Consider the following 25289-nt stretch of genomic DNA (forward strand, 5'->3'; position numbering starts at 1 on the left):
GGGTGGGGGAAAAAAATCAGAGGGGATTAGGGAGACTGTGATTAGGAGACAAATGGGAGAAAGGGCAAATAGGCCATGGAGGAATATGAGGGATCAGTCCTATAGTGATAGGTATGATAAGACATATCGGGGAGATTATGAGGAAAAAGTATCAAAGGGGAAATTAGGGAGATTAGAGAGTGGAAAGGGTGGTGAAAGGAATAATAAGTAATTCGTGAAAGGGATAATAAGTAATAGGCGGATAGAGGCTCCTGGCGGATGTGAATAAAAAACATAAGAGTCAAAGCAGAAGCAAAACTAGCGGGTTAGTAGTCGGTATATACCCTGTTATAGGAGAAAACAAATACTTTGTATAGGAATCTAAACCTGAAATGTCTTTCAAACAGACCAATCGTTTTTTCCTTTTCTTTCTGTTTTTACAGCACAAAAAGTATCCTAAAAGCAAGTTGTTAACTTATTGATAACAGCATAGGTGACGTTATCATTATAAATCTCGTATAAAAAATATTGAAAGTGAAATTATCTTTTTGCCGTGAGCTTTGCACCAAGCATAAGAGAAGAATTCACAGCTGGATACCCACACTATAATATTGAGAGTTCTTTTTGTTTTACTTCCACGTTTTGCCAGAAATTAATGGTCTACTAATAACCTTAGCCAACTCTATTAACATAGTCAGCTATTTTTAATAACGTTTTCGGGCATGCCAGCAGCCGTTTCTTTCATTTGTTTTTCCGGCGACGCAATAAACAGGAGTAAACTGGCTCTCTCTCAGCTTTGTCGGTCACAGCTGTAACTGATTCATATATTTGTGGTAGTACGGCATTTCAAGAAGAATACGTGTATGCTTGATATAATCACCATAGTTAAAACAAACGTTTTTTAATGCTAAATTAAAACACCTCTCCTACAAAAATAGCTGATCCTCAACTCCACCCTCACAACTTGCCTCGAGCATCTCAAAATTATTCGGGCCTTTAAAGTTGTAACCTATCGAAAAACTCGTATAAATGCCAAAGCACAAGTCAGCAACAATTATATCCTGGCAGTTTGTCCAGCAGGATTCTTTCTATAAGACAAAACGGCAGTGAATACGCTCTTTCTTGGCTTGCAATAAGCGTTAAATATTTCTTGCCGTCGCGTCAACGTCTTTTTCTTGACGGGTGGTTACCGAAATCGACCAATCACAGCCTAGCTCAACAAGTCTTGTTTGTTACTAGACGCTGGGTTTAGTAATTACCCAGCACTGACACAAACATTCTAGAGTTTTCCTTATTTTACACTGTCACGAATTCTTGGAGCTGTCGCGCTTTCATATTCCATCTGTCATTCACCAAAATAAGTTTGTTTCAGTTGCCTTTTAGATGCAACACGCTGTTCGTGTCCATACATTTTTCTAGCTTCTCGGAGTGTGCTGAGCGTTAGCAATGTTGGGATCTCGCCATAAACAAGAATTAACTTTTAAACGTAAGTACGCATTTTTTCACATGTTTTAAACCTCAGTCATTCACCCTAGTAACAAGTCTCTCTTGTACTGGATGAAGGTTGTAACTCGATGCTATTTCTTGATTTACTGGGAATGTTTACTTTCTATCAAAGTCTTATCTTCAGGAATTTATTTATAAGAAATTGCTGTGTTATTCTAGCTTGGGAGAGTCGCGTTTAGCGTCAGGTAGTTTTGCATACTACAAAATGAAAACATTTAAATTTTCACCTGTTAAGTTGAAAGCCTGTTTGTTTGAAATGCCGTCGGCGAAAGTAAATATTACCTATACTTTCTCAGTATTAATGGTTCTGGTTTTTATATTACAGCTTAAAACAGCATTTTCAATCCGCATTTGAAGAATATTTTGATCATGCTTACTATTTGAAAGATGTGTGGTCAGTTTGATTGTTACAAATCCGGAGCAACAACGAAATAACGAAGAAAATGATGGCGCTTTTATCACAAAATAGACTCATGTTACAGTTAAGGCGTAGATTTGAGTCTCGAAAGGTTTGATAATTTAGTCAAGTTCTATTCCATAACGTTCGGATATCCATTAAAATGAGATCTGGCTGTAACAGAAGTCTGTGATAGCACTTAAAACACTCAGTTCTAACAAAGCTGTGGACGTCTGTTAAACTAAGTATGCATTTTGTCCGCTGGCGCATTAACATTTCACAAATTATGTACGTGTGTAAATGTTGTCAAAGTTCTAAATGAATGCTTTGTAATGGTTTGCCAACGTTTAATGATCAAGTTGGAATTTCTCTTTCGAATGTAAATACGAGCAGACAGGTGACTAGAAAGAAAGTCAGTGACAAAGGAATATTGTCTTGATGTAATATCCGATTCTCATAACTGATATTAAAAGAATTGTACGGCTATCAGTAAGAAGAACTGATATTTTGAACCTGGTTGAACAGTTTTCAAAGTGTTAATTCATTCACGGTCAGAGTTTTATTTTTTCATTTCCGAATCAGATTTCGTTACATAAAGACATCGTAATATTCTCATTTAATAGCTTTAGTACATCTATTCATAACTGAATCATTTTCAGATTAAAAAACGTTTTCCCAAGCTATATATTTTTTTCAATATCCATTGATTAAGAATCAAAATTAGCGATAATAATTTTGAATGACGTTTCGATGACTCGTTCATCATTTTCAAATTCGTAAAACTAAAAGTCAGATTCTTGTGAGTTTTTTATATATTAAGAATGCGTGTAAAAGTCTCGTTGCATTGAGAATTCTATTAATTTGGCTCTTGGCTCACGATTTTTGTGAAAGTCTAACCTGACGTCCACGAGACAACTAAGTTTCGGTGAAATAGCAGATGAAATATTCTGTTTTGAAGAGAAACAGTATTTAGTATTCTAGAAGTAGGAAATTCCTCCGGTTTCTAACCTATATTGAGTTGAAACAGCACTGATTTTTTGCAACTTCACAGCACGTTCGGAACTTTATCCTTCCATCGAGTCTCTTTTGATTGATATATTCTGTGGTTTTCTTAATCTAGCGATGACAAAGGTGAATATGAGGATTATTTCTTCACATGACGAGGTTTCATTTTAAAAATTAATGAAAGAACAAACCGAGCTAGCGCTAGGTTGGACAGCGCCGTTATCAACGAGAGGAAACCGCTCCTTCCAGTAAGCGCCGAGTTGTAGCACGAACAATAACGAACTTTTGCAACTCTGATGAAGGTGGACAGAGGCCACCGAAAATTCAGCAAAGAAAAATCATGGATCGGATTACAAAGAAGTTTATTATAAGTGAGCTAGGTCAGTCACCAGACATTTGAAGGAAAACTCTTTTCAGCCATTGAAGATCATTGTAACGCCTTGTAACTTCTCAGAAACTTAATAACGTCATTGTCAATTATTTTGTCATCTATTTGTCACACACCATGAATAAGTCAAATGATTTGCTTTCCATTGTACGAGAGAATGCGAGTTTCTACAAGCTCAAGCTTTGCAATGAGATAATTTAAAGCAGCTTGGTCAAAACGTTGACTGCACGGTCACATATCAGATATACCATTTTATGTCATAGCACTGAAATGTCTTCATCTCATTACACGTCAGAGGAGACCTCTCTCAAATGGTTCCATACTCTTAAGCTTGACATTAAAGTAAGATTTTTCCATTGTACCAACGATTGCACGCTACGAGCGCTTCTGTGGATTTTTGTTAAACCAGCACGCGTGGCAAGTGCGCGTGCGTGTGGTGAGTGTGCTGCTCGCGCGCGTGCGAAAGGAAGAGCTTCTTGAGAGGTTTTTGTCCTCTGCGGGTAACGAACACTATGCAAAACGACGCCATGTGTTAGACCAAGAACTCGCGAAACCCGACCAAAGGCTGATATATATATATATTCTGTGAAAGGAATCCCCACTATTGTGATAAAATGCTGCTAAAAGTTATTAAAAATATAACAAGCTTTTGCCAACTTTGTTATTATTAAACACTGACTTGAACTGTTAATACTGGCAAATGGCTAGGTACATGTACAGCAAATGGCCAGGGGTAAAAGAAATGACATTATGAAAACGGCAGTCTCGTCTTCTATTTCCCACGGACTAAATTAAAAGGGTCGCCATCTGTTTCCAACGCCTTTTTCAACTGCTTCAGAAATGAGCAATTTTTTGGTTCGTAATACTATAAAACACTTCTGTCAAGGAAGGAAAACGAAGGTGAGGCCACAGAAGACGCCCTTGAAGTCTCGATAAGGGGAGAGGGTCATAAACTAAGAAAGTTATCTCGACTTGTAGATGGCTTTTAACCCTTCTCCTATAGCGAACCTCGATTGATGTCCTCTGATTAGCAATACTGTTCTTTTTCTCCTCTAGTATGACCTCGTATAGATACCTGGCCGCCTCGGATGACAATCTACTCGATCGGAATCAAAACATAACCGGACAACCAGACGGAATCAAGATCACCCGACTATATGGCTCCGATGAGGAACAGGACGAAGAGGGATCTTCGGGTTTTCGTGGTCGGTCCCAGAGCCTAAAGTACTTGAATGAACGAGTGGAGACTGGATCCATATCTAGGTCAAAAAGCCTCAGGGATGTGGACACGGGCGACTTTGACCGCGCCACAGCGCGGGTGTCGTATGTTGATAGCTGGAATCCAGTTAATCCCGCTGGACGTGGTAGGTTAGCGACAAAGATTCAAAGCTGGGAGAACTTGGACGCAGACGAAGACACTATGTCGCGGAGCGCGGAACATGGTTTCGGACAAAGACGCATCAGTAGCCAGAACTCGGCAAGAAAACGGAGCTATGAAAATTACACAAGGAGAGCGTCGGCTGAAGATTATTCAAGGAAGACTTCGTCGGGACAGGAGTATGAAGTTATGGATAGGGATTCAGAGGTAAGCCGATAATCAGCCAGTAAGTGCGCGCGAGTAAATTCGCGTCTGGCTGGCTCCGGGTCAGTAAATATGCAATTTATCAGACGAGTAAACGGTCCGATAAGAAGTCTTTATAGTTGTACCGCTTTCGCCGACTGGAACTCAGTAATAACTAGTGCTAAGTAATTAGAAAATACATTTAATGAATGTGAACGGGGAAACTGCGGCAAATTGTTGAGTCTGATACATTTAGAATATCGGTAATGTTTTGCCGGCTGTTTCGCCCATCGCAGAACCTGCTCAGTAGTCTAAACTGGCATCAAATCTTCCTTTCATTCTAAAGCACCAGTTTAATTCACTCGGTCCTCGCTTGTGGTAGACAGGGTACCACAAACCATCCCGGTGGTCGACCATTGACACCCAATTTTGTTAATTTTATGTCTGTAAGGGACCGGTAATGTATTTAGTACTGCCAAATATATTTCAACATGTGCAAAGAAACTTTAAAAAGTCGGTCATTACTGCATTGAATACCTGCGCTATTTCAATCAAACTTATGAATCAAAGAAATCTTTGATTTAATTAACGTAGCAACAAATGTTTAAGCTGCAGAGGTGTCTTGGTTTCGTTCCAGTACGCGGATGTGACGACAAAAGTTTATCTGTAGAGTAAACATTGTGAAAACTCGCTACCACTGAGAAAAATATCCGCCGTCTTAGTGAATACTGCAGTTGTTAAGGGCAGCGCGTTATTTGACTTTTTTTCTCAAGTTCCACTTATTGTATTGTAATGCTAATCGTTTAACAAACAAGCAATGCAGAACTTTCCTAAACAAATTCCACAATGTAATTTGTTTGGGCCGGAGGATTAGAAGATTGCAGTCTTTAATTCCAGACATTTTCCATAGAAAACTTCATAGAAAGGCTCTTCCGCGGACCTGAAACAGGCCAACCGTGCGAAGCGCAAACTCCCAGATGAGTTCTAGAGATAATTATCCCGTAAGAATATGGCGCGAAAATTGCTTGGCTTCGGGTTTGTTACGCAACGACTCTACTCTATTGTTACCTAATTGACGAGCTTGAACTTGACGGTTTTGTTACACCTGTGATTTAACACTTTTTTAACAGTTAGATTTAACGGTTTTACCATTCCGTGAAAATTTTGAAGGGGAAACGAAATTTCTCAATTAGCTGCGCTTAGAACTATTCTCACGAGTACCTGATAAACTACAAGTACTTGAGTAATATCACTAATCTCTAATTAGCAGTAAGCAGTCGAAACGTCGCGATCTACATCTCAAGTGACTACATCGTGAGACAAACGATAGTACACTTTATTATTGCATCTACCACGATGAATAACAACAACCTTTTCCTCGACATCACTAATCTTGTACCTAGGCCTCACTCTGTTTGACCGCCTGGCCGTAAGAGATCTGGATTACACTAGCTGTTTTCTGCAAATTGTCTGAATGCCGCAGTGTGATTGGGTCAAAGCTTATCTCTGTGATACTCATCAGGGATAGACTTAGACTGTGCACAGCCTCGCTATTCTTCAACGCACACGAAAGAAAATTAAAAGTAAGCGAAGCGAGCGCGAAGCACACGGGGGTGGTGTCAAACGAAGCATATCACCAGCATAGCAAGGAGAGCTAGAGAGAGTGCGCATTTTCCATTTTTAGTCTTAAGCGGACGAAAACACTTTTTCTTCTTTGTAGTTTCAAAATCGAGTTGTTGGTTGTTAAATTGACACAATTCGGGTTAAATTAGGAAAGAAAAAGTGAAATTTTGTGATGTGAGTGCCTAAGTCTCGTTCGACAAATCGTAGTTACAATGGCACTTCCATCTGGAACAATTTAACGAGGAACTAAGGAAGGAGGAGACCCACAAGGCGCGTAATTCAGTCTTTTGAATTCTCATTCTGTCTGATATTTTATCCGTGTATAAAGAGAGTTTATTGACCTCTTTATTGCGGTTATTGTTGTTGTAATTGTTGTTGTTATTGTTGTTGGCAACTGTGAATATTCTCACGGGTGTAACTTCTATGTCACGAAGTTGCCATCCAGCTGAATACCACCGAATGAGTCCCGTTCCTTTAAGTGTATATTGATATATTGTTCGAAGATTAACGAGCGAAACAAATTAACAGAGCACGTATAAAATAGTGGTCACTTTGCGGAGTGCAGAATGAAGTTTCTTGAAGTGGAAAATTGTTCGACCAACGCAAAGCTAGTGTACGGTGACGGCGTGCAGCTGAGAAATTGAGAGAATACATTGAAATAGAAATTCGCTGTTATAGCTTTATTGTTTCTCGACTCCATCTTGTCGATATTTATCTTTTTTTTTTACTAGGACAATATTGACCGTTCATTTGTTTACAGTCGAGTGTGTGGCAGCAATATCTACCTCAAACGAATAGCAGGAATGATTTTCACGATATTTAACCTGAACTTCCAGAAAAGCGGAGAATATTTAACGACCTTTGAAGTGGCGAGGCAAAAATCCTTTTTTCTCACCGACATTGCGGCTGAATTACAGTTTCAATATATGCCACACCATTTAAAGGAGAGTACACACGAAATTTTGAGTCCGTTGTTTGATCGATGAACAACGTTACTTTCAGAGAGAAAAGAATCTCCTAGAAACTTCTTCTAAGGCAGTTACTGACACCAAAAAATGATAACAAGAGGGATTTGAAACGACAAACTTGAAAATAACTGGCCAATCGTTAAAAAATCTCTAGGATAGGAAATCGTCGATTTGTTTATGTTGTCAAATGCAACTCAAGTCTTAACTGATTGGTTGTCACTTACGCGCGAAAATTCACCACCGGCTTTGTAGGTCTACGTCATCAGTATGGCGGACTTTTCGGCAGCCTCGTTCCCAGGTTCCTCTCTCTTCCTGGGCTGACTTTTCGGTTCGAATCTCGGACTTGACTCGAGCAGGGAAAGGTCATAAAAGATAAACTGGGCGAGTGAAAAGAAACGTAAGAAAATACAAGTGAATATATGAAAGTTTATATATTTGAACTGCGGAGAATGATATGAAGATATGATTGATCATCGCAGATATGCAGTTGTGAAATTAAAGCCTTTAATTTCACAACTGCTTAAGTTGTGTGCATAACTTCGATGATCAATCATATCTTCAAAACATAAGAAAGTCGAGAACTTCAAGAATCTGTTTCCTATCGTACCAACAAGTGACAAGTTAGGGAATCTTAAAGGGAAAGATTTGTTACAACTGTACAGACTGATCAGGGCTTTTTACAGCTTCTGTTTTCCTTTTACATTTAAGGGAATCGAATCATAATTCAAATATCACTCAAATAAGTCAAAATGTCTTTCTAGTAATTTGTTTTAATAACCCTGTGAAAAGACTGATCCGGCTAAAAATGTCGTCGAGTTATTTAGGGTTTCCGGTTTTTATTCAAGAAAAGTGGGATATAAACTATTTATGGTTGAAAGGATCGAAACTAGAAACCATAGTCAACAGTTAATGACAACGGTAGCAGTGAAAAGCTGTCACTTAATTAGCTATCACCTTTTGTTTTCGTTATTGTTTAGTTAGTTACCAGTACCTCGCTTTGTATTTTTAAGTTTTAAATCTTTCGTTTTTTTGTAACCGCCACTTCTGAAGATGCGTGCTGTAGCATGCGAAACGTCAAGAAAATCTTAGATTGTTGTTCCAAACCATGCGTAGTTCATGTGTTATGTTTGTTGCCGCTGTTTGCATTTTATTTCTACTTAGAGCTATTTACAAACGAAACCAAACGAAATCTTTTCCCGCACTCTGTGCACTGATCAATACCTATTTCCTCTTACGTCAGTATAACTGATTCCTCTCTGTCAGGCTGTTATACAGACCGATCACATGACAAACATCAGCATGTAGTTGACCATTCATGGGCGGATCCGAGATTTTTCATGGGGGAGAGGTGGTTGGGCCGTTGTGGCTGGTATATTGGGGTTGCATAATCCAATTTGAAACTGTTACACCAGAAATACTAACAATGCAACACTGAGTAGAAATTACGATGAGGTACCTGACCAGAGTGGGGTGGAGTGGTGGCAAATCTCTCCCCCTCCCACCCACTAAATCCGCCCCTGCAACTGAATATTGTCTAGCCTCTTGAGCGCGTGACAAACACAAAGACCCTGTGTGTATACACTGTGTTGATCCCCATTGATATTCTTAGGACTAACATTATAGCAATTGTCTCGTGATCATTAAAGAGAATTCCTATTTTGACTAGGATTGAAAGGCTAATAGCAAACTGATCTGGTAAATTTTAATAACTTTGTCGAGAGGTTGTTCGCCGGTCGGATTATCAGTGTACAACAAATGGCCGCAGTTATTGCACGTTAAATGTCTCTAAAGCACTGAGTTTGTATCAAGGAAAAGACTTGTAAAATGTCAGGTAACCGATTGATATTGATGGAAGGCACGTGTTAAATTGATTCACATCTTATTGCCTTATGTTTAGACAACTGATTGAAATGCATACTGCCGGTGAGTACTTGATTACTTTAATGCATGAGAAACCAATTTGCAAAATCAAAAAAATTTAACACTCAGCTTCGAGAGCTTTTTGTGATTCAAAGCACTCTTCTTTCACTTATTCGAGTTTGTTGTTTTTCCTTTCCTTTCTCATCGGATTTCCTCCTTTCTTTTAGACCAATATTTTTAAATTCCTACCAGCGTGGCCTCTTGTAGCTTTCCTGGATATTATACGATCATTCCTTTTAAAAATCGTACCGTGTCGATTGTTTTACAGAAAATATTTATTTACTCATTTTCTCTTGGTCGAGACCATTTCCTTTATTACCTTTATTTTCGCATCAGTGTCAACGACACACTGACTGCAAAATTGATTTCCTTTCGAAACCAGCACGATCCCTGTTTGTTTATACTTGGAGGTCTTTCAAGTATAGGGATAAAAGCGCGAGTCGATATATGACCCCTTATTCCGAAATCAAGTGCCACCCACAGAGCCCTGCAAGGAGATGTCCCATCACTGAAAAATGCACCATCGCTGTAAGCACAGCTAGTAGCGATGTTTCAAAGGAGAAACACTAATACGGGGAGGAGGAAGCCTGCCTCGCAGACGGAAATTTACCCGTAAATAACCGTCTAGTAACCCGCGGAAGGTAGCGTCTAGGACGAAGGCTACGAGGTCGAGGAGGGAGGGAAGCGGAGAACGTATCGGGGGACGGGAGGGATCCATCAACAACTGAATTAACAAATTTTGGGGCTGTACTCCGTTTTAAATTTTTTATTGTCTTGTCATTGTTGCATTTAACAGTTATTCTCATTTGAGATGTGCAACCTACGTGATCGGTGGGGCCGAAGATGTCGCTTGTCGCCTGTCGCCTTTTCATAACAGGAAAGGACTTCAATAAAAAAGACTTGAACAATATCGCCTTATGAGGACAATACTTTCTAAATCGACCAAGTTTAAGTTTGTCGTAGAAAAACACTACGATTGTTTTTAAAAGTGAATCGAATTCACATTAGGCACGTTATAGAATTCACACCAATATAACCGCACAACCAGTTTATTAGCATTTCTTCTGAGCCTGTCACTGTTATCAGATTTATCGTTCTCTAGCTCTGTCGTTAACCTTATACTTTTATCAGTCCGATATTTATTTACCCAACCATTCTGTACCAGTTTGTCAAATATTTGCGGTATTTCTCGTCACTATTCGCCTCTTTTCCGCATAATCATTCGAGTTACCAAAAAAGAGCAATATAGTGACCAGTTATTCCTAGAGATTCTAGAGAATTCGTTCGATTATTTAACGGATCGGAAAAGAACGCCCCTGACCGTAATAACAAAGGTGGGGCCGGCTGTGAGCATATTTCACATTTTTTCTCGTAGCGTTTTCATCAGGGTCACAGAGGTCGGGATGTTTAATTTGTATACGGTACAGCAGAAAGATAAACTTAAATTTCCATATCTGTTTGATTCCGAGTGTTGAGTGGTAGTTCTGGGTTCGGAAAAAGCAATAATTTTGGCACATTTTTCGCGAATAAAATGGCATTATAAATTGGCGATCTGTGACCTTGTCTTCATGTATGGCTGTGAAGTTTCTTAAAAGTTCAAAAAACAGTTTGAAATGCAAAATGAGTACTACGGAAATATATCCGGGAAATTTTCTGTCTAATTCTATTGCGTTTGCATTTTAAATGGTTTCGAGTGAGTTCTACGTGCATCTCTTGACCTCAGACCCGGAAATGTAACGCTGCCCAGTGTTTTTTGTTAATTCTAATAATAAATAAATATTCAGAAAAAATTCTAAAAATAAATATATATTCGGAAACTTTTTCTTTGCCATTTTCGCTTTCATATTATATTTGGTGCTTATCAAACGTTCCTTCAAGCAAACAACACAAATGAAATTCGCCATGCCAGTATTGAATAGGACAAAAAACCCCGATTTTCAAATATCCGGAAAATACGAAGGTATTGCCGTTCTTAAATTAAACCCGGCCTTAAAATAACCAGAAAGTAGCTAAAAAAAATCTTTTCCTTTCACTCATTCCAGATATAAACACTTGCATGATTGAAATTAGTTTCATTCCACGCAAGGTTTAAAGTTTTCTTAAAAATACAGAGCCGTTTGGAGATTATGCAACGCTCGCGTGACACCGGTTCAAAGAAAGGCCATTCTTGTCACGCAATACATCTATTTTACTCTGTTACTCTCTGAGGTCACGATATAAAAGCAAAGATAAATATGTTTTCAATTAACGTTATTCATTATATTTTCTATGACTTGATGATTTCAGTCTAGTTCAAGTCTACGCTGTTTGTGTGGAAAAACTTTTTTAATTTAGCATGAACGATAGAACAAAAGAGAAATAACGTAAGTGGAAGCTGCAGTTACTAAACGTGACATTTTCATAATATGTTGTCTTGTGTAGAGAAGCTTTCTGTCGAAATGACTAAAATGTTCCTTTCTGTGCACAGTAGTTGTTATTTGTGTTTGTTTTGATTTTGCAAAAGATGAAAGAGTTGTCGAGAGGACTGTGTTTTGTAACAGTAGCAGTGACCAGTCACGATGTGCCTGTTCATAGACTTTGAATGGCGTTGAGGCAACACAGATAAACAGACCGTGTGTTTGTTGACAAGACTGTTTTTGTTACAGCAGGGTGAAAATAACACGGGAAAAACGAAGTGAGAAGGCTATGAAATGTTGCCCAGTGATAACAGAAAGTTGGTAAGCCAACTAAGAGCTTAATTGCGTGACAACTGTCCCAAACAAAAAACTTTCCCCGAGGATAAATAGGATCATATGGCGCCGGTATTCAATGTTTGTGACACATAACACGCCTTTCCTTTACGTAGTTTTCCATTGGTTTTCGTGGCATTTTTTCGAGATAAGAATGTCCTATAGGAACGCAGATCCCTAATTTTGCGACATTTTATGAGCGTAGGGCTTCCTGCGGTGAAGCAGTGCACCGTACAAAAGTACAGGACACTGGTTCTGTACAATTTAAAGCTTATCCTGTGCACGAGAACGGCCGTCTGCAGGGTTCAAGTCAACAAAAATGGACGTAAGAATCTCACCTTTGATATTTTACTGCGTCTGTCAGCTTATGTATGAAGTATAAACATGAATTATTCAAACAACCTTTGATTGGTCGCGCGTAGTGCTACTTAAGACAGCTAGCCTTGCCGTGTCTCTACGTCTAGTGGTCGGTTCAAGGGCGGTTTTTTGCGAAGCTTTCTGGTACATAGCGACCAGTCGACTTAGCTCCTGTTTGTCCCTTACGGGCTGTCATTTTTCTTGCCACTGTAGGTCGACACGAGAATGCCGGACACAGATCCAACTTCGGCGGACGCCGAGTGGAAAAAGATTCAACAGAACACCTTCACAAGATGGTGCAACGAGCATCTAAAATGCGTGAACAAGTACATTTACAATTTGGAAACAGACCTTGTCGACGGATTAAAGCTCATAGCTCTGCTACAAGTCCTTTCGCACAAGAAAATAACGAGATACAACAAGAAGCCTTCGTTTAGACCGCAGAAATTGGAGAATATTTCTATCGCACTCAAGTTCATCGAAAGCGAGAACATTCGGTTGGTGAATATCGGTGAGTAAAAACCTTGCGTTTGATAATTTTCTCATAACGGCACCAAACCACGCTTCGTAATTATATCTCGTAAATAAATGCAGCACTCCATTCCGCGAATTATTATGAAATTTTTATGACCCACCGCTAGTGTTACTTTCGCTCGTCTGTGTGTAGATTTCTTGCTATTTTTAGTAAGAAGCTTTTCAATCGCTGCTTTAGACAAACATGTTTACCAGAGTCAATATTTCCTAGCCGATATTCGTGGTATCTTGTTCAAACTAGAAACAGTGAAGCTGTTAGAAGTTACTTTGGGTGTAAATAGGAGCGAATTCTGCGTTACCTATTGATACTACCATATTTAGTCATTTGTTCTCCTCAGACATGACTAGCAATGTTTGATTGTGCTGAAATTTGCTGTTGTCTAACCGAGCGTTCTGTATCAGCCGTTTCGTTCATTTGTTTGTCCGCAGACGTGAGAAGTATTCACCAAGTAATTTAAGATGAAGGATGTTAGGAAGTAAATTTGTTTAAGCTAGTAAATTTGCCAAAGCTTTCTGTCATGTTTGATGGGCGTCAACCCAACCCTCTCACGCAAATTTTTCTGTGAACGTAGCAACAATTAGAATTATTATCCGGCTGACGTATGAACTCGAGAATTTCTCGACTGTTCTGTGTCCAGACTACCCAAAGTTTGTGTTACTGTTCTAAATTGCGTGCCAGATATCGACAAGTTTCCATCTTTTACTCTTGTTCGTGATCAAGTATTCTTTGTGTGTTCCACACGCTAACCATGGCTTGTTATAATTTTGACTTGAATTCTCCTGCAGTGTACAAATCTAATTAAACTGTCACAAAATAATGGAATACCAAAAAAATAGCAAACAAACGATTCGTCGAGGTTCTGTCTATTTTAACCTAGTTAGCTTAAAAAAACATTCCCTGATTTAAGATACGACTTGTGAAGTTTAACCCGTGTCAAGTTTCTACAATCAAAACGTTCGAAGCCTATTGTTCCTTTACTCGATTATATGAAAGCGGTGTAAACAAATGAGATTTTTTAAGTGTGAAGACTTCTAAATTAAAATTCTACTCATTTCCAAGATTTCAATGAGGATTTAATATCAAAACCAGCTTAAGTAATCATAAGTATGAGGCAAATTTTCCACTGCCAACGCTTAGACAAATATACTCCTTCTCTTTGGGAGTTCACCTTCACTCAAGCATTGTGGAATTTTAAATTGAGGGGACATGTTAAGTCATGCGTATAATCATAAAATTTTTTAGTGAATCTCGGAATTATTCAGTCAATGACCACTAAATCCTGTTTATTGAAGAGTGGATAATCAATGATAAACTTTATTTTTTACCCACGAGTTGTTTAAACAGTTACTTCTTGTTTCATGACTTTGGTATTTAATATTAACATAAAAGTAACAATCAAAAAGCTTTTGACAGAAATTTAATAAATGATCTTTCAAGATATCTCTAAACACAATAAAAAGCCAATTACCTTGGTCAGTAATCTGTTTGCAAACCTAAATGGAATCTCAGACCGGTTCGATGTATTTTGACCTGAAGTAAGATTGCAGCTTCATATGAATGGCTTTGCAGAAACGTATGCTGCCAAACTTGGGTCAACTTTGTTTGTCAGGAAAACACATGCTACTTTCTGCATGTAATTAAAACAGCATCAGATTACACTCCTTGAAACACAACAGTTTGGTTGAATGTTTGATTTAACTTGTTTGGGAAAAAAAACTGGCATGCTACAGCTTTCTTGTGGATGTTTCATTAATGAGAGTTTAACTCCCTGAAAATTTTGGCAAGCAATACAACACTATGCAATATTTTTTGTGGGGTTGCAAGTACCCCAATATTGTCACACCATTGTGGTATGGTATTGATACACCAGAGCACTGATGGAATTGAAAGGTTATTAAATTATGGAGATTAACCAGCATCAAAATTATGTCAGTTTCTAATTAATGTTGAATATCAGTAGAAGCTTTGTTCAACAATATATTATACAAACCCACAAAATTGTGAACTTCCTTCCTGCAGAAGAAACCATAATATTGGTCGATGATTTAATTTCCATTTTTATGTGGCAAATAAAAATTTTGGATATCCGAAAACTTAACTAACCCTAACCCATATGAACACAATATGTCATGTGTGGCTTAAAAATTATACAGGAACCACTTTTAAACAACAATGTAAAAAGAATGCTAACAGCACTGGTCCAGTGTGAAACCCAGGATGATTAGATCAGCAACGAGACTTGTGACCACTACATGTTTGGAAATTTTATGAATATATCATCATTGTGTTAAGCTAACCATCACTAAAGAGCAGACCATTTGCTTTTTAGTGCTATTTAGGCTAACAGGGTGGTTAGTTAGGCTTACCAGCTTGCTATTTAGGCCACAAAGTGCTGTTTAGAAGATCAGAGACTCTCAAGACGATGTTTAGGATTAATTAATGTAAGCTAACTGGGGTGCTATTAGCTTGCTAACTAGACTTGTTCCCAGTGCATTTGGAACTGAGATTGAGTCCTGTATTTAATTGCTGTACATTATATATTACCCATATTATATTGTGCTGTTGGCACTCTGAACCATAACAGTATTTGTTGTTTCAAAAAAATCATTGCTGCGTTATTAATTCATTTTCACTTGCCATAGCTGCAATTATCACTTTATGTAGCAACACAGATGGTGACGCATTCTTGAATTGCTCCTGACTTTGTGAACCTGAACTCAAATTATAACTTTGTAAACTTTGGTTTTAATGTAGGAACCCAGGAAAAAATATGAATTACCTGATCTTATTTTTGCAGCTTCTATTTTGAATTTTAACTGCTTTAAGTTTTTGCGAATATTAAATACTGCCAGATGAGAAACTTTGGCCACCTTCATTAAAAATATGTATTTCTAGCAACACTGATTTGAAGAGTTAACTTGTTTAAAGTTTGGTTCTAAAAAAATTTGAGCAGGCTCTAAAATTTTGGACCACAAAATGTCAAACAAATGATCTTGTTTGTGTGTTAATGAACTTGAAGTAAATTTTGCAAGTCACAATAGGAACCTCTTATAATAATAAATTAATATTTTAAGAGGAGGCCTCCAATAGACCACTTTTGATGTATTAAAATTCCGCTTGGCAGTGAGGCTGAAAGGACACAACCAAAGGAAATTGAATGACCATGTTTATTCATTTCTTTTGTTTGTGTCCTCCAGGCCTCACTGTCAAGCTGAATTTTAATATATTGAAAGCAATCTATCAGCTAGCGTCGATTTTCAGGGTGGTCCTCCAAAAAAAATTAAAGTGCAAAAGATGCCTTAAATGTCTAAAATGCAGAATAGAAATAAGCTAAAAACTTGAGACTAACTAGAACTAAGATTAAAAATACTACTATTTATTAAGGTTAAAGATGGTAAAGTAAAAAATGTTTCAGTTTGTGTTCAAAAATCCTTTTTGGCGTAAGTTTCTTAAGCTCACTCGGCAGTGAGGCCCAATTGGTAATTGCTTTAAAAAACATTTTAGCAGCATAAAAGTTAACATGCTCACTTGTGAGCATGCTAACAAGTGCTCAATTCTCAGAAGGCAAAGGGATCGTTGGATATAAATTAATGACAATAGATAGATGTTTTTGCATGCTTTTCATTTTAAATTGATTTGTCCCTTTATCAAATTCTGGAAATATTTTTATTTTTATTTCTATTGTAAATAATATCTATTGCTAATGTAGTTTTTATTATTTGTATTTTTGTATTTTTTAGAGGTCCACAAGTTCATCAGTAATGTTAGTCACTGTTATGTGTCACCCGCATAAAATAAAGTCACTTACTTACTTGCTTACTTACTTACTTACTCACCCATGCCTGGCAAGCCTCATATATTTAGAGAAATTTTGTTGATCAATGCCATTTTTGTTTTGTTAAAAATTTCATCCTAATTGAACTTGAGTAAGAGTTTATACTAACAAAGAATACTTATGCTGTATCATGACACCTAATTTAAAATATGAATTATAAATGACCCCTTGCACTCTTTTGCTCAAACATTGTAATCCATTTTTTATGTTAAGCCCCTAAATATCTGAATTTAACTTTTGTTTTGACAACTGGTTCACATTATCAAAAAAAAAAAAAAAAAAAAACTTAAGAAAAAGAAGAAAAAGCTCAATGCAGGTTAAAGGAAATTACTGGTATATATGTCATGGTTGAAGGCTATAAGTGTATGATGTTTACATCATCTGTTGTCCAACTATATGCAAATTGAGCAAACAAATGGCATTTATTCATGATTAATAATACCTTATATTATTGCCCTTTGCTTCTCATAAAATCATAAAAAAGAATAGAACACATTGGTCTGACATAATTAAAAGACCAATCTTTGCTGCCAGTGGGAATAATTCTTCAGCATCCAAACAACTAGAACTAATCTGGTATGATCAACAAGATAATTGCTTGAATTAATTGTGATGTTGAGACCTTTAATGTGAAGCTGGAGGGCATGAATCTCCAGACAATAAGCCCCCCAATCTAGTTAAGGACAGGACATAGTTTTCATTCCATTGTATCTAAGAGCTGTTTTAATTATCTGCACTCTCAGCTACAAGTAAGACAACTTGCCAAAGAACTGATAAAAATATTGTTGCATGATAATATTCTCTGTAAGACAGCAGTCTCTTTTTGAAACCAAAGTGACCTCTATGGTGAAGTTATATTATGCCCTTGACTATTCAGACGTGATGGTATTTATGTAATTATGACCTGAAATAATTACACCTAGTGTTATTCTCTGGAATTAAAAAATTTGCATATGAGTTTCAATTAAGTATATTTTATGATATTTACTCTGGAATAATGCCTGGGAGGATGTAATAAAAACCACGTGTCAAATACATTAGGCATTGCCAGACGTGATGGTATTTTTATGACATAACAGAGAAGATTATATTTGCTTAAGTATAACACTTAGTTTGATTAGGGAAAATTATTTTTTCTATTAAATTTTTTAAAACGTAAGATGATTATTTTTTTAAGATAGAAAGAACCTTGTTCAGGTTGTGATGAATATAACAGACTGGTACAAAATGTGTAACAATGTGAATGCATGTTGAATAGTACTTCAAGTGATATTGCATGATCTGTATACCAGCTGAAAATGCTTTTGTCTATGTTGACTAGCTTTCAACAGTGCTGACTGTCTTTTATTAGTATTGCCACTGACTTACTCTACGTTGCAAAACAAAATGAAGCAAAATGGAACAGTATAAAATGAAATGAAACAAACCAAGACAAGTGACAAAAAGATATATATTGAGTGCTATGGTCAGAAATCTTCTGAAAGAGGAGTAAAAACAATGGAAAATTGTGTAAAGTTTACTCCAAACTTCAAAATCTATATTGTGAAAAAGTGAGCCAAGAGATGAAAAAACCCTCTTGCTTTGCAAATGACAGATTCTTAAAAATCTCTATTTTGTGGAGTGATGCTTACAGGCCCATTTCGAATTGAAACTTTATTCTCTGTACTCTGCACTTTTTTGCAACATCAGTTGGAAGATTTGTTTCAGATTTTACACTGGCAATATAGCTGATCTCAATGATGCTGATATTATTTATATGGTTTTAAATGCTTCTTTATCATTGCTAGATGCTAGTGACATCTTCAAGGGAAATATTAAATTGATCCTGGGTCTGATATGGACATTGATTCTGAAGTACCAGATCAGCATGCCATATCTTGATGATGACGATGATGAAGGACAGAAGATGACGCCTAAACAAGCACTTCTGGCATGGGTGAAAAGCAAGATGCCAGAGTCTGTTCCAATGGATAATTTCAACAGAGACTGGAATGATGGACGAGCTGTAGCTTGCCTGGTGGATGCTGTTGCTCCTGGCCTCTTCCCAGAGTGTGAGGATCTGGACCCTGCCGATAGACTTGAAAATGCAAGACAAGCAATGCAAGCTGCTGAAGACTGGCTTGGTGTTCCTCAGGTAGTCATTTTACAGTCTCGGGGAGGGAATGGGTTGGATTATATTGTATGAGTGAGTGTGAGTGACACTGCAGCAGAAAAGCTTATTGCACTGGTATGTTGAATAAAAGTGGTGGCAGTCAAAGATTTCTAGTGTGCATTTGATGCAATCAATGAGAAAATTGGATATCTATAAGTATGCAAGAAAAATTACCCCCAAAAGAGCAGAAAGATTGAAGTGAAGTGCACAGAGATGAAATTTTAAGATTTCTTTCTGTGGTAACTGTAGATTCAGTGTGGCATGTAGGATATCAAGTGGCAGTTATTTTACATATCAAGATTTTCTTGAAAACTTAGAATAGTACAAAGGTTGCATATAGAGCAAACCCATAGCACTAAATGGATTTTGATAAAGTTATATTAGACCTTAGTTAACAAGGCTAGAGCATGCTTTTAGTGGGTTTGTTGACTAAAGTGGGTTGACTAAAGTGGGTAGTATAGGGGTTGAATTGCCTAAAGCTTGATTCAAAGTAAGGTAAACAGTGCAAGAGAGATGTTAAGACTCTCCAGGGCCAAATTTTTGGAATATCAAGGTTATAATTATATCATTTTAAAAATTTTAAAGTATACTGATGCTCTTCTACATAACTGATATACTTAATTTTCTTACAATCTTACAGGTTATCACTCCAGAAGAAATCACTAATCCTAACGTTGATGAACTGAGTGTCATGACATATGTCTCCTACTTTCCTGAGGCAAAACTGAAACCCGGTGCTCCCCTGCGCCCAAGGACCCACCCCTCGGCAAAGTGTTCTGCCAAAGGACCCGGTGTGGAACCAAAAGGCCTTGTTGTCAAGAAGCCAGCCGATTTTACTGTGCTCACTCAAGGTGCTGGAATGGGAAAGTTGAGTGTTTCTGTCTGGGGACCTGGAAAGTCAGAAGAGGAAGTAATTGTACGGGACAATCAAGATCATACCTTTGCATGTCAATACTTTCCACAGAAACAAGGTAATTTAAATATCTCTTTGCCCTTTCACCACTGGATAGCCCTTATGTGCTTGTGACATCACTGTTTGGCTCAAATCTGGCCGATTTTGATGAAGGCATTAAATTGTGGCACCCCCACCCCCACCCCCCCCCCCCCCCATACATGATGTAGATGGACTGGGACAAAGTTCAAGGCACGAAAACACAACACTCCTTAGTTAATTGTACATGGGCAAGGCTGACAGTAACCAGCTTAGCTTTGACAAGCTTTGACAACACATCCTGTCAACTCTCTGACTGGTTTTGACCAGTTCCAAAACTAAGGAGTTAATAGTTAAGGAGATTTAACATTTTAAGTTTACAGGTAATCTGTAGCATGATTTTCTGTATCAGGAAAATATGATGTGCATGTAAAATGGAATGGGAGACATATCCCCAAGAGTCCATTCCGAGTGGAAGTTGGTCAAGATCTTGATGCCAGTCAGGCTTACGCCACAGGACCTGGATTGCAGCCTGAAGGAATCCAAGCCGGCAAGTACACAGACTTCACTGTGTTCACAAAAGGTGCTGGAGAAGGACAAGTGTCTGTCAAAGTTATTGATCCACGTGGTGGAGAAGATGTGGACATTATTATCGAACCACAGGAAGATGGGCAGTATTTTGTTGAATACCAGCCTGTTAACGCTGGAAAACACACCATCAAGGTGTTGTTTGGAGGACAACCAATTAGTAAGAGCCCCTTCCATGTCATGGTGAGCCCACCACGAATTGAACCCATCCCATCAAAAGTGCGAGTGTTTGGTCAAGGTAAGCAATCTTAAAGTGTCTATCTCGGTATTCTCTGGTAATGAGCTCCAAGCACACTTTTGACCTCTTGAACATTTTGTTTTTGCAGCCAAATAACTATTAATGAAACCTGTCTTCAGTGGCCATCTCTGCTAAGTTCCAGATAGGCTTTAATGAAAGAAAGGTTACCCATATCAATAGGGGCTAAGTTTCAACAGGTCTATGGTTTAGAGGCTTACCAAATTGCAAGAAGTTTTCATTAATTTGTCACATTAGATCTAGCTGACTCTGTAGGGGTTTTGACCAGAGGCCCTTCCCTAAACTTCTGACTGTTCACCTATGAGGTTTTATTTTGTTTTATATGATTATGATTTGTTGGTTTGTTAAAAGTGAAAAGTAATGCTGTAGGCTTGAGACACCCATTGAAACTTCCTCTGTGTCTGTTTGTATGACTTTTGCCATACCACAAAAAGTATCTTTCGAAATTATGGACAAGTATACTTTATGTGGTCTTTGGATCTATAGTTAAAACCTGGTTTTTCCCTGGGTTAATTGATAATGACAAAAGCCGTACTTACATGCATGTATGTTTGTTAATAATGTTACAGGTGTCGAGCCAACTGGTTTAAAGGCTGGACAGCGAGCACCATTTACAGTTGATGCCAAGGGTGCAGGTGATGGTGAACTGGATGTGTTTGTGGAGGGCCCTCAAGGAGAAGAAAAAGTTGACATCAAGAACAACGGCGATGGGACATATTCATGTATCTACTATCCTGGGAAATTTGGAAAGTATGTTGTCAATGTGACATGGAGTTCAGTTCAGGTTCCAAACAGTCCTTTCAATGTCAAAGTTGCTCCAGCTGTTGATGCAAGTAGAATCAAAGCTTATGGACCTGGTTTGGAGAGAGGTGAAGGTTTTTCCTGTTTTGTTAGACAGGTTTTATTGTCAAGCACTGATTTCTGAGTTTTTGCTTTGGCACATGAGCAAGTTTAGGAATGATTTGTGGAGGCAGGGGCCACTGTTTTTTTTCTTACATTACTTTCTTGCGAATGAAAATATGGTCAAACCTGTATTAAGCAGCCACCTATTAAGTGGCTAGTTATCAAAGTCCCAAAATTATTGTCTCTAAAATATTTCAAATGAAACCCGTATTAAACAGCCACGGTCACCTTTTGGTTGTTCAGATGAAGGTTTTTTGTCTTTAACCCTATGAAACGGCCATGGTCCAAAATTAAATACACATAATTTAGCTTTGTTTTGGAAAAGGTAATGACAGACAAGAGTCAAAAATAGAAGGTGATGAGTGATAAAAACATTCAAACACTTTATCATGATTGCCTTGGAAGTGATTCCATGTTCACTAAGAAATTAACTAGGTGGTAAAAAGTATTCAAGTTACACCAACCCCTATTAAGGCACCTCTCATTTTTCCTGAGGGTGGCCACTTAATAGGGGTTCACTTGTACTACTTTTAAAAGCTAAAATTGGTGTTGAAGCAGTGTTCTGTTCAGGCTAAGATAAGTCATGTATAGATGTCTCACAGTGCTTGTACCCTTTTAACTCTTACCTCACAGGTACTGCAGGCAAGCCATGTGAGTTCACAGTGGAAACCAAAGGAGCAGGAATTGACAGTCTAGGATTTGCCATTGAAGGGCCATCTCAGGCAGAAATTCACTGTCAAGAGCGGTCACCAGGCATCTGTGATGTGCATTACTACCCAACTACACCAGGAAATTATGCTATTCATGTCACATGTGGGGATGAAGACATTCCCAAGAGTCCCTTTATGGTGCCAATATCACCTGCAGGAGATGCCAAGAAAGTGTACGCTGAAGGACCTGGTTTACAGCCTGAGGGTGTTGTAGCAGGTAAAGCTCTTTTCAGTTAGGCAAGTTTTCAGAGTGTAATGGGACCAGTCCTTTAATATGTTCTCCATGTGTACTTTGATGTTTACTACTTTGTTGATTTGGGCAGTTCCATTTTTTATCCACACCCCCATGTTGAGGGTCAAGGAAATCTGAAAGGGTGGGGTAGGTCTTTAAAGGCAGTTTCTGAGGGAGCAACTGTGTCGGTACCTTCGATCTTTTATGTACTCTGAAGGGGGAAGTGAGTCAGCGGTTGTGATAAGTTAACTTTTTTGAGGGGGTAAAATTCAAAGCTCTTCAACAGAGGGGAGGGTGCGGATATAAAATGGAATGACCCAATGAAGAGTTTTAACAGGTTTACTTATGTTATAAGCCAGTTTTAATTTATGACTATTTGAAATGCGTCGTAATTTATTCACTTGCTGAGTTGATGGACTATCTGCAAAATTGTAGCAATAAAACACAGGAACGTGGATGTTCTCATATCTTAATTTTTAGGCCTAAATATAGTCTGCAGTCTGCAAGTGTCATACAGCTGTACACTGACATTTTGGTAAGCTTTAGGTGAACTTACCCGTCGCATTTCTGCAACAATGGATAAACAAAGGCTTGTCCGGTTTGTCAAAGACTCTGCAACGGTTTGTAGACAACAGGAAGTTGGAGTACAGTGGCTGCATTACACAGAAAATGACGAAAATTGAAGCTGAATTTTGTTACTTCACAAGTATCCCTGCCGCCATATTATTAACACGCGGCCAGAAAATGTGAGGTCTGGGACCAATTTTATTTTCGGAAACTTTTCGTTGACAATCGGGCTATGAAAGTGTTACGAACATGTTCCGAAGAAAAGGCGGATCTCAGACCTTCGTTCAATTTACTTTATGAAGTGCAGGGTTGAGGAATAGGAATTTCAGAGACCAGGAAATAACACGAGAGTGTGTTTCTTTCTTCAGGTGTGCCAGCTGAGTTCACAGTTTTCACCAAAGAGGCTGGAGAAGGCGATGTTGACGTCCGAGTGATCGATAACAACGGCAAGAAGGTTCCAGCGGACATCACTGACAACAAAGATGGAACTTACTCTGTGGTGTACTATCCAACAGCAGTCGGTGCGTACACGGTGAACATCACTTTCAACTCTGAAAGTATTCCTAAGAGCCCCTTCAGAGTCAACGTCTGCCAGACCAACTCCGCAGCGTGCCGTGCTTATGGACCAGGCCTGGAGAAGGGCTTTGTCAATCAGAACAACGAATTCAAGATTGAAACTAAAGGAGCTGGCGAGGGTGGCCTGGGGCTGACCATTGAAGGACCATCAGAAGCGCAGATTGAGTGTAAAGACAACGGCGATGGGTCATGTGACGTCACTTACCTACCCCCAGACCCCGGCGATTACGTCATCAACATCTTATTTGCCGATGAGCACATCCCAGGGAGTCCTTTCAAAGCGAGGATCTCTTATCCTTTCGACGCCTCCAAGGTCAAAGTTGAAGGTCCTGGAATTGAGCCCGGGATACGCGCGGGTGAGCCAGCGGATATTGATATTGACACTCGCATGGCTGGAGATGCGGAACTGAAGGTTGAAGCAGTGGATGAGTTGAACAGCCCTGTTCAGTGCGACATTGATGAAGAGGAGTATGGAATATACGCTGTGACTTACTATCCCAAAAAGAAAGGTAGGATGTTATTCTCAAGTGCTTGTGGCGTTTGCGTTAAAAAACGCATCACAAAAACGTTACCAAACGCGTTGCAAAACTCGTTACTTAGGTGGGTGTCTTGTGAAAACTCTAATGTATTTCACTTCGCTTTTCCTACGTTTGACTCAAGTCACGTGTTTTTCCCGCTCTTTCTATCTGCAACAGATTTCAGATATATATTTTAACTGGTTGCGCTCATTACAGCTGTAGCAATTGGCTGTTTGTCTCGGTTGTAACTTTCCTCGAAAAAAGAAGTAAAAGGTACTTAATAAGGAAGACTTGCATCTGGTTTATTTTCACGCCTTTGAAGGTCGCTTGTATTTTTGAATTCAGATCATTTTGAATAACATAAGTTTTGTTCTGTAATTTTTTGAGGTAACCACAAAGTCAGCGTCAAATACGGTGGAGTGCATGCGCCGGGAAGTCCATTCAAAGTTGCCATCTCGCCCAAGTCTGACGCGTCAAAAGTGAAAGTGACGGGACCTGGGGTTGAACCAACCGGAGTGCAACCTGGCAAGCCCACTTATTTTACTATTAATGCTTCTGAAGCCGGAAAGGGAGATGTTCACGTGAAAGTGGAACCAGTCAGTAAGTATCTTTCTGTCTTGTTTGGATGAGAATGTTTTTCTTCGCGGTTTTCTTTCGCGTCTACACGACGGACTAAGCGAAAGAGGGACTACTCGTAGTCTAACCTTTCTTTGGTAACCAAATGAAGTATAAGATATGGCCGTCGTTTTTTCTATTTATAGAACGTGGGCGTCCTGTGGATGTGGAAGTGACCGAAGAAGGAAAAGACACATTCAAGTGTGAGTACGTGGCACCGGTGGAAGGAGCCTACAAGGTCGATGTGAAATTTGATGGTAGCCCTGTGCCCGGCAGCCCTTTCCCTGTGGAGGTTGCCAAGCCTGGTGATGCTGGAAAATGCAAGGCTCAAGGCGATGGACTGGAGACGGCCATTATCGATCAACTGGCTGAGTTTGATGTCGACTGTAAATCTGCCGGTAAGATTAAGCTAGCGGAAAAATACATAGGTTCATTTCC

At 38.7% G+C, this 25289-nt stretch overlaps 1 protein-coding gene across 3 annotated transcripts in view; it reads left to right on the top strand.

Moving 5' to 3' along the window:
• The first annotated feature begins 4263 nt into the window (after positions 1-4263).
• Positions 4264-25289, top strand: part of LOC145460257 (filamin-A-like) — a 30457-nt gene continuing 9431 nt past the window's right edge. Inside the window, exons 1-10 of one of the 3 annotated variants that reach the window (XM_081445007.1) lie at positions 4264-4860; positions 12647-12944; positions 18591-18937; positions 19596-19926; positions 20299-20712; positions 21300-21599; positions 22267-22560; positions 23511-24227; positions 24624-24836; positions 24998-25249. In XM_081445007.1, the coding sequence (XP_081301133.1) occupies positions 4333-4860; positions 12647-12944; positions 18591-18937; positions 19596-19926; positions 20299-20712; positions 21300-21599; positions 22267-22560; positions 23511-24227; positions 24624-24836; positions 24998-25249 (3694 nt within the window). In that variant the 5' untranslated portion in view covers positions 4264-4332. Of the gene's footprint in view, positions 4861-11863; positions 12065-12167; positions 12402-12646; positions 12945-18590; positions 18938-19595; positions 19927-20298; positions 20713-21299; positions 21600-22266; positions 22561-23510; positions 24228-24623; positions 24837-24997; positions 25250-25289 lie in introns of those variants that run through there. The other 2 variants (XM_081445008.1, XM_081445009.1) reach the window with 2 other exon arrangements.

The sequence above is a fragment of the Orbicella franksi genome, chromosome 11 (assembly GCF_964199315.1).
Source record: "Orbicella franksi chromosome 11, jaOrbFran1.1, whole genome shotgun sequence".
NCBI classification, from domain to species: Eukaryota; Metazoa; Cnidaria; class Anthozoa; order Scleractinia; family Merulinidae; genus Orbicella; species Orbicella franksi.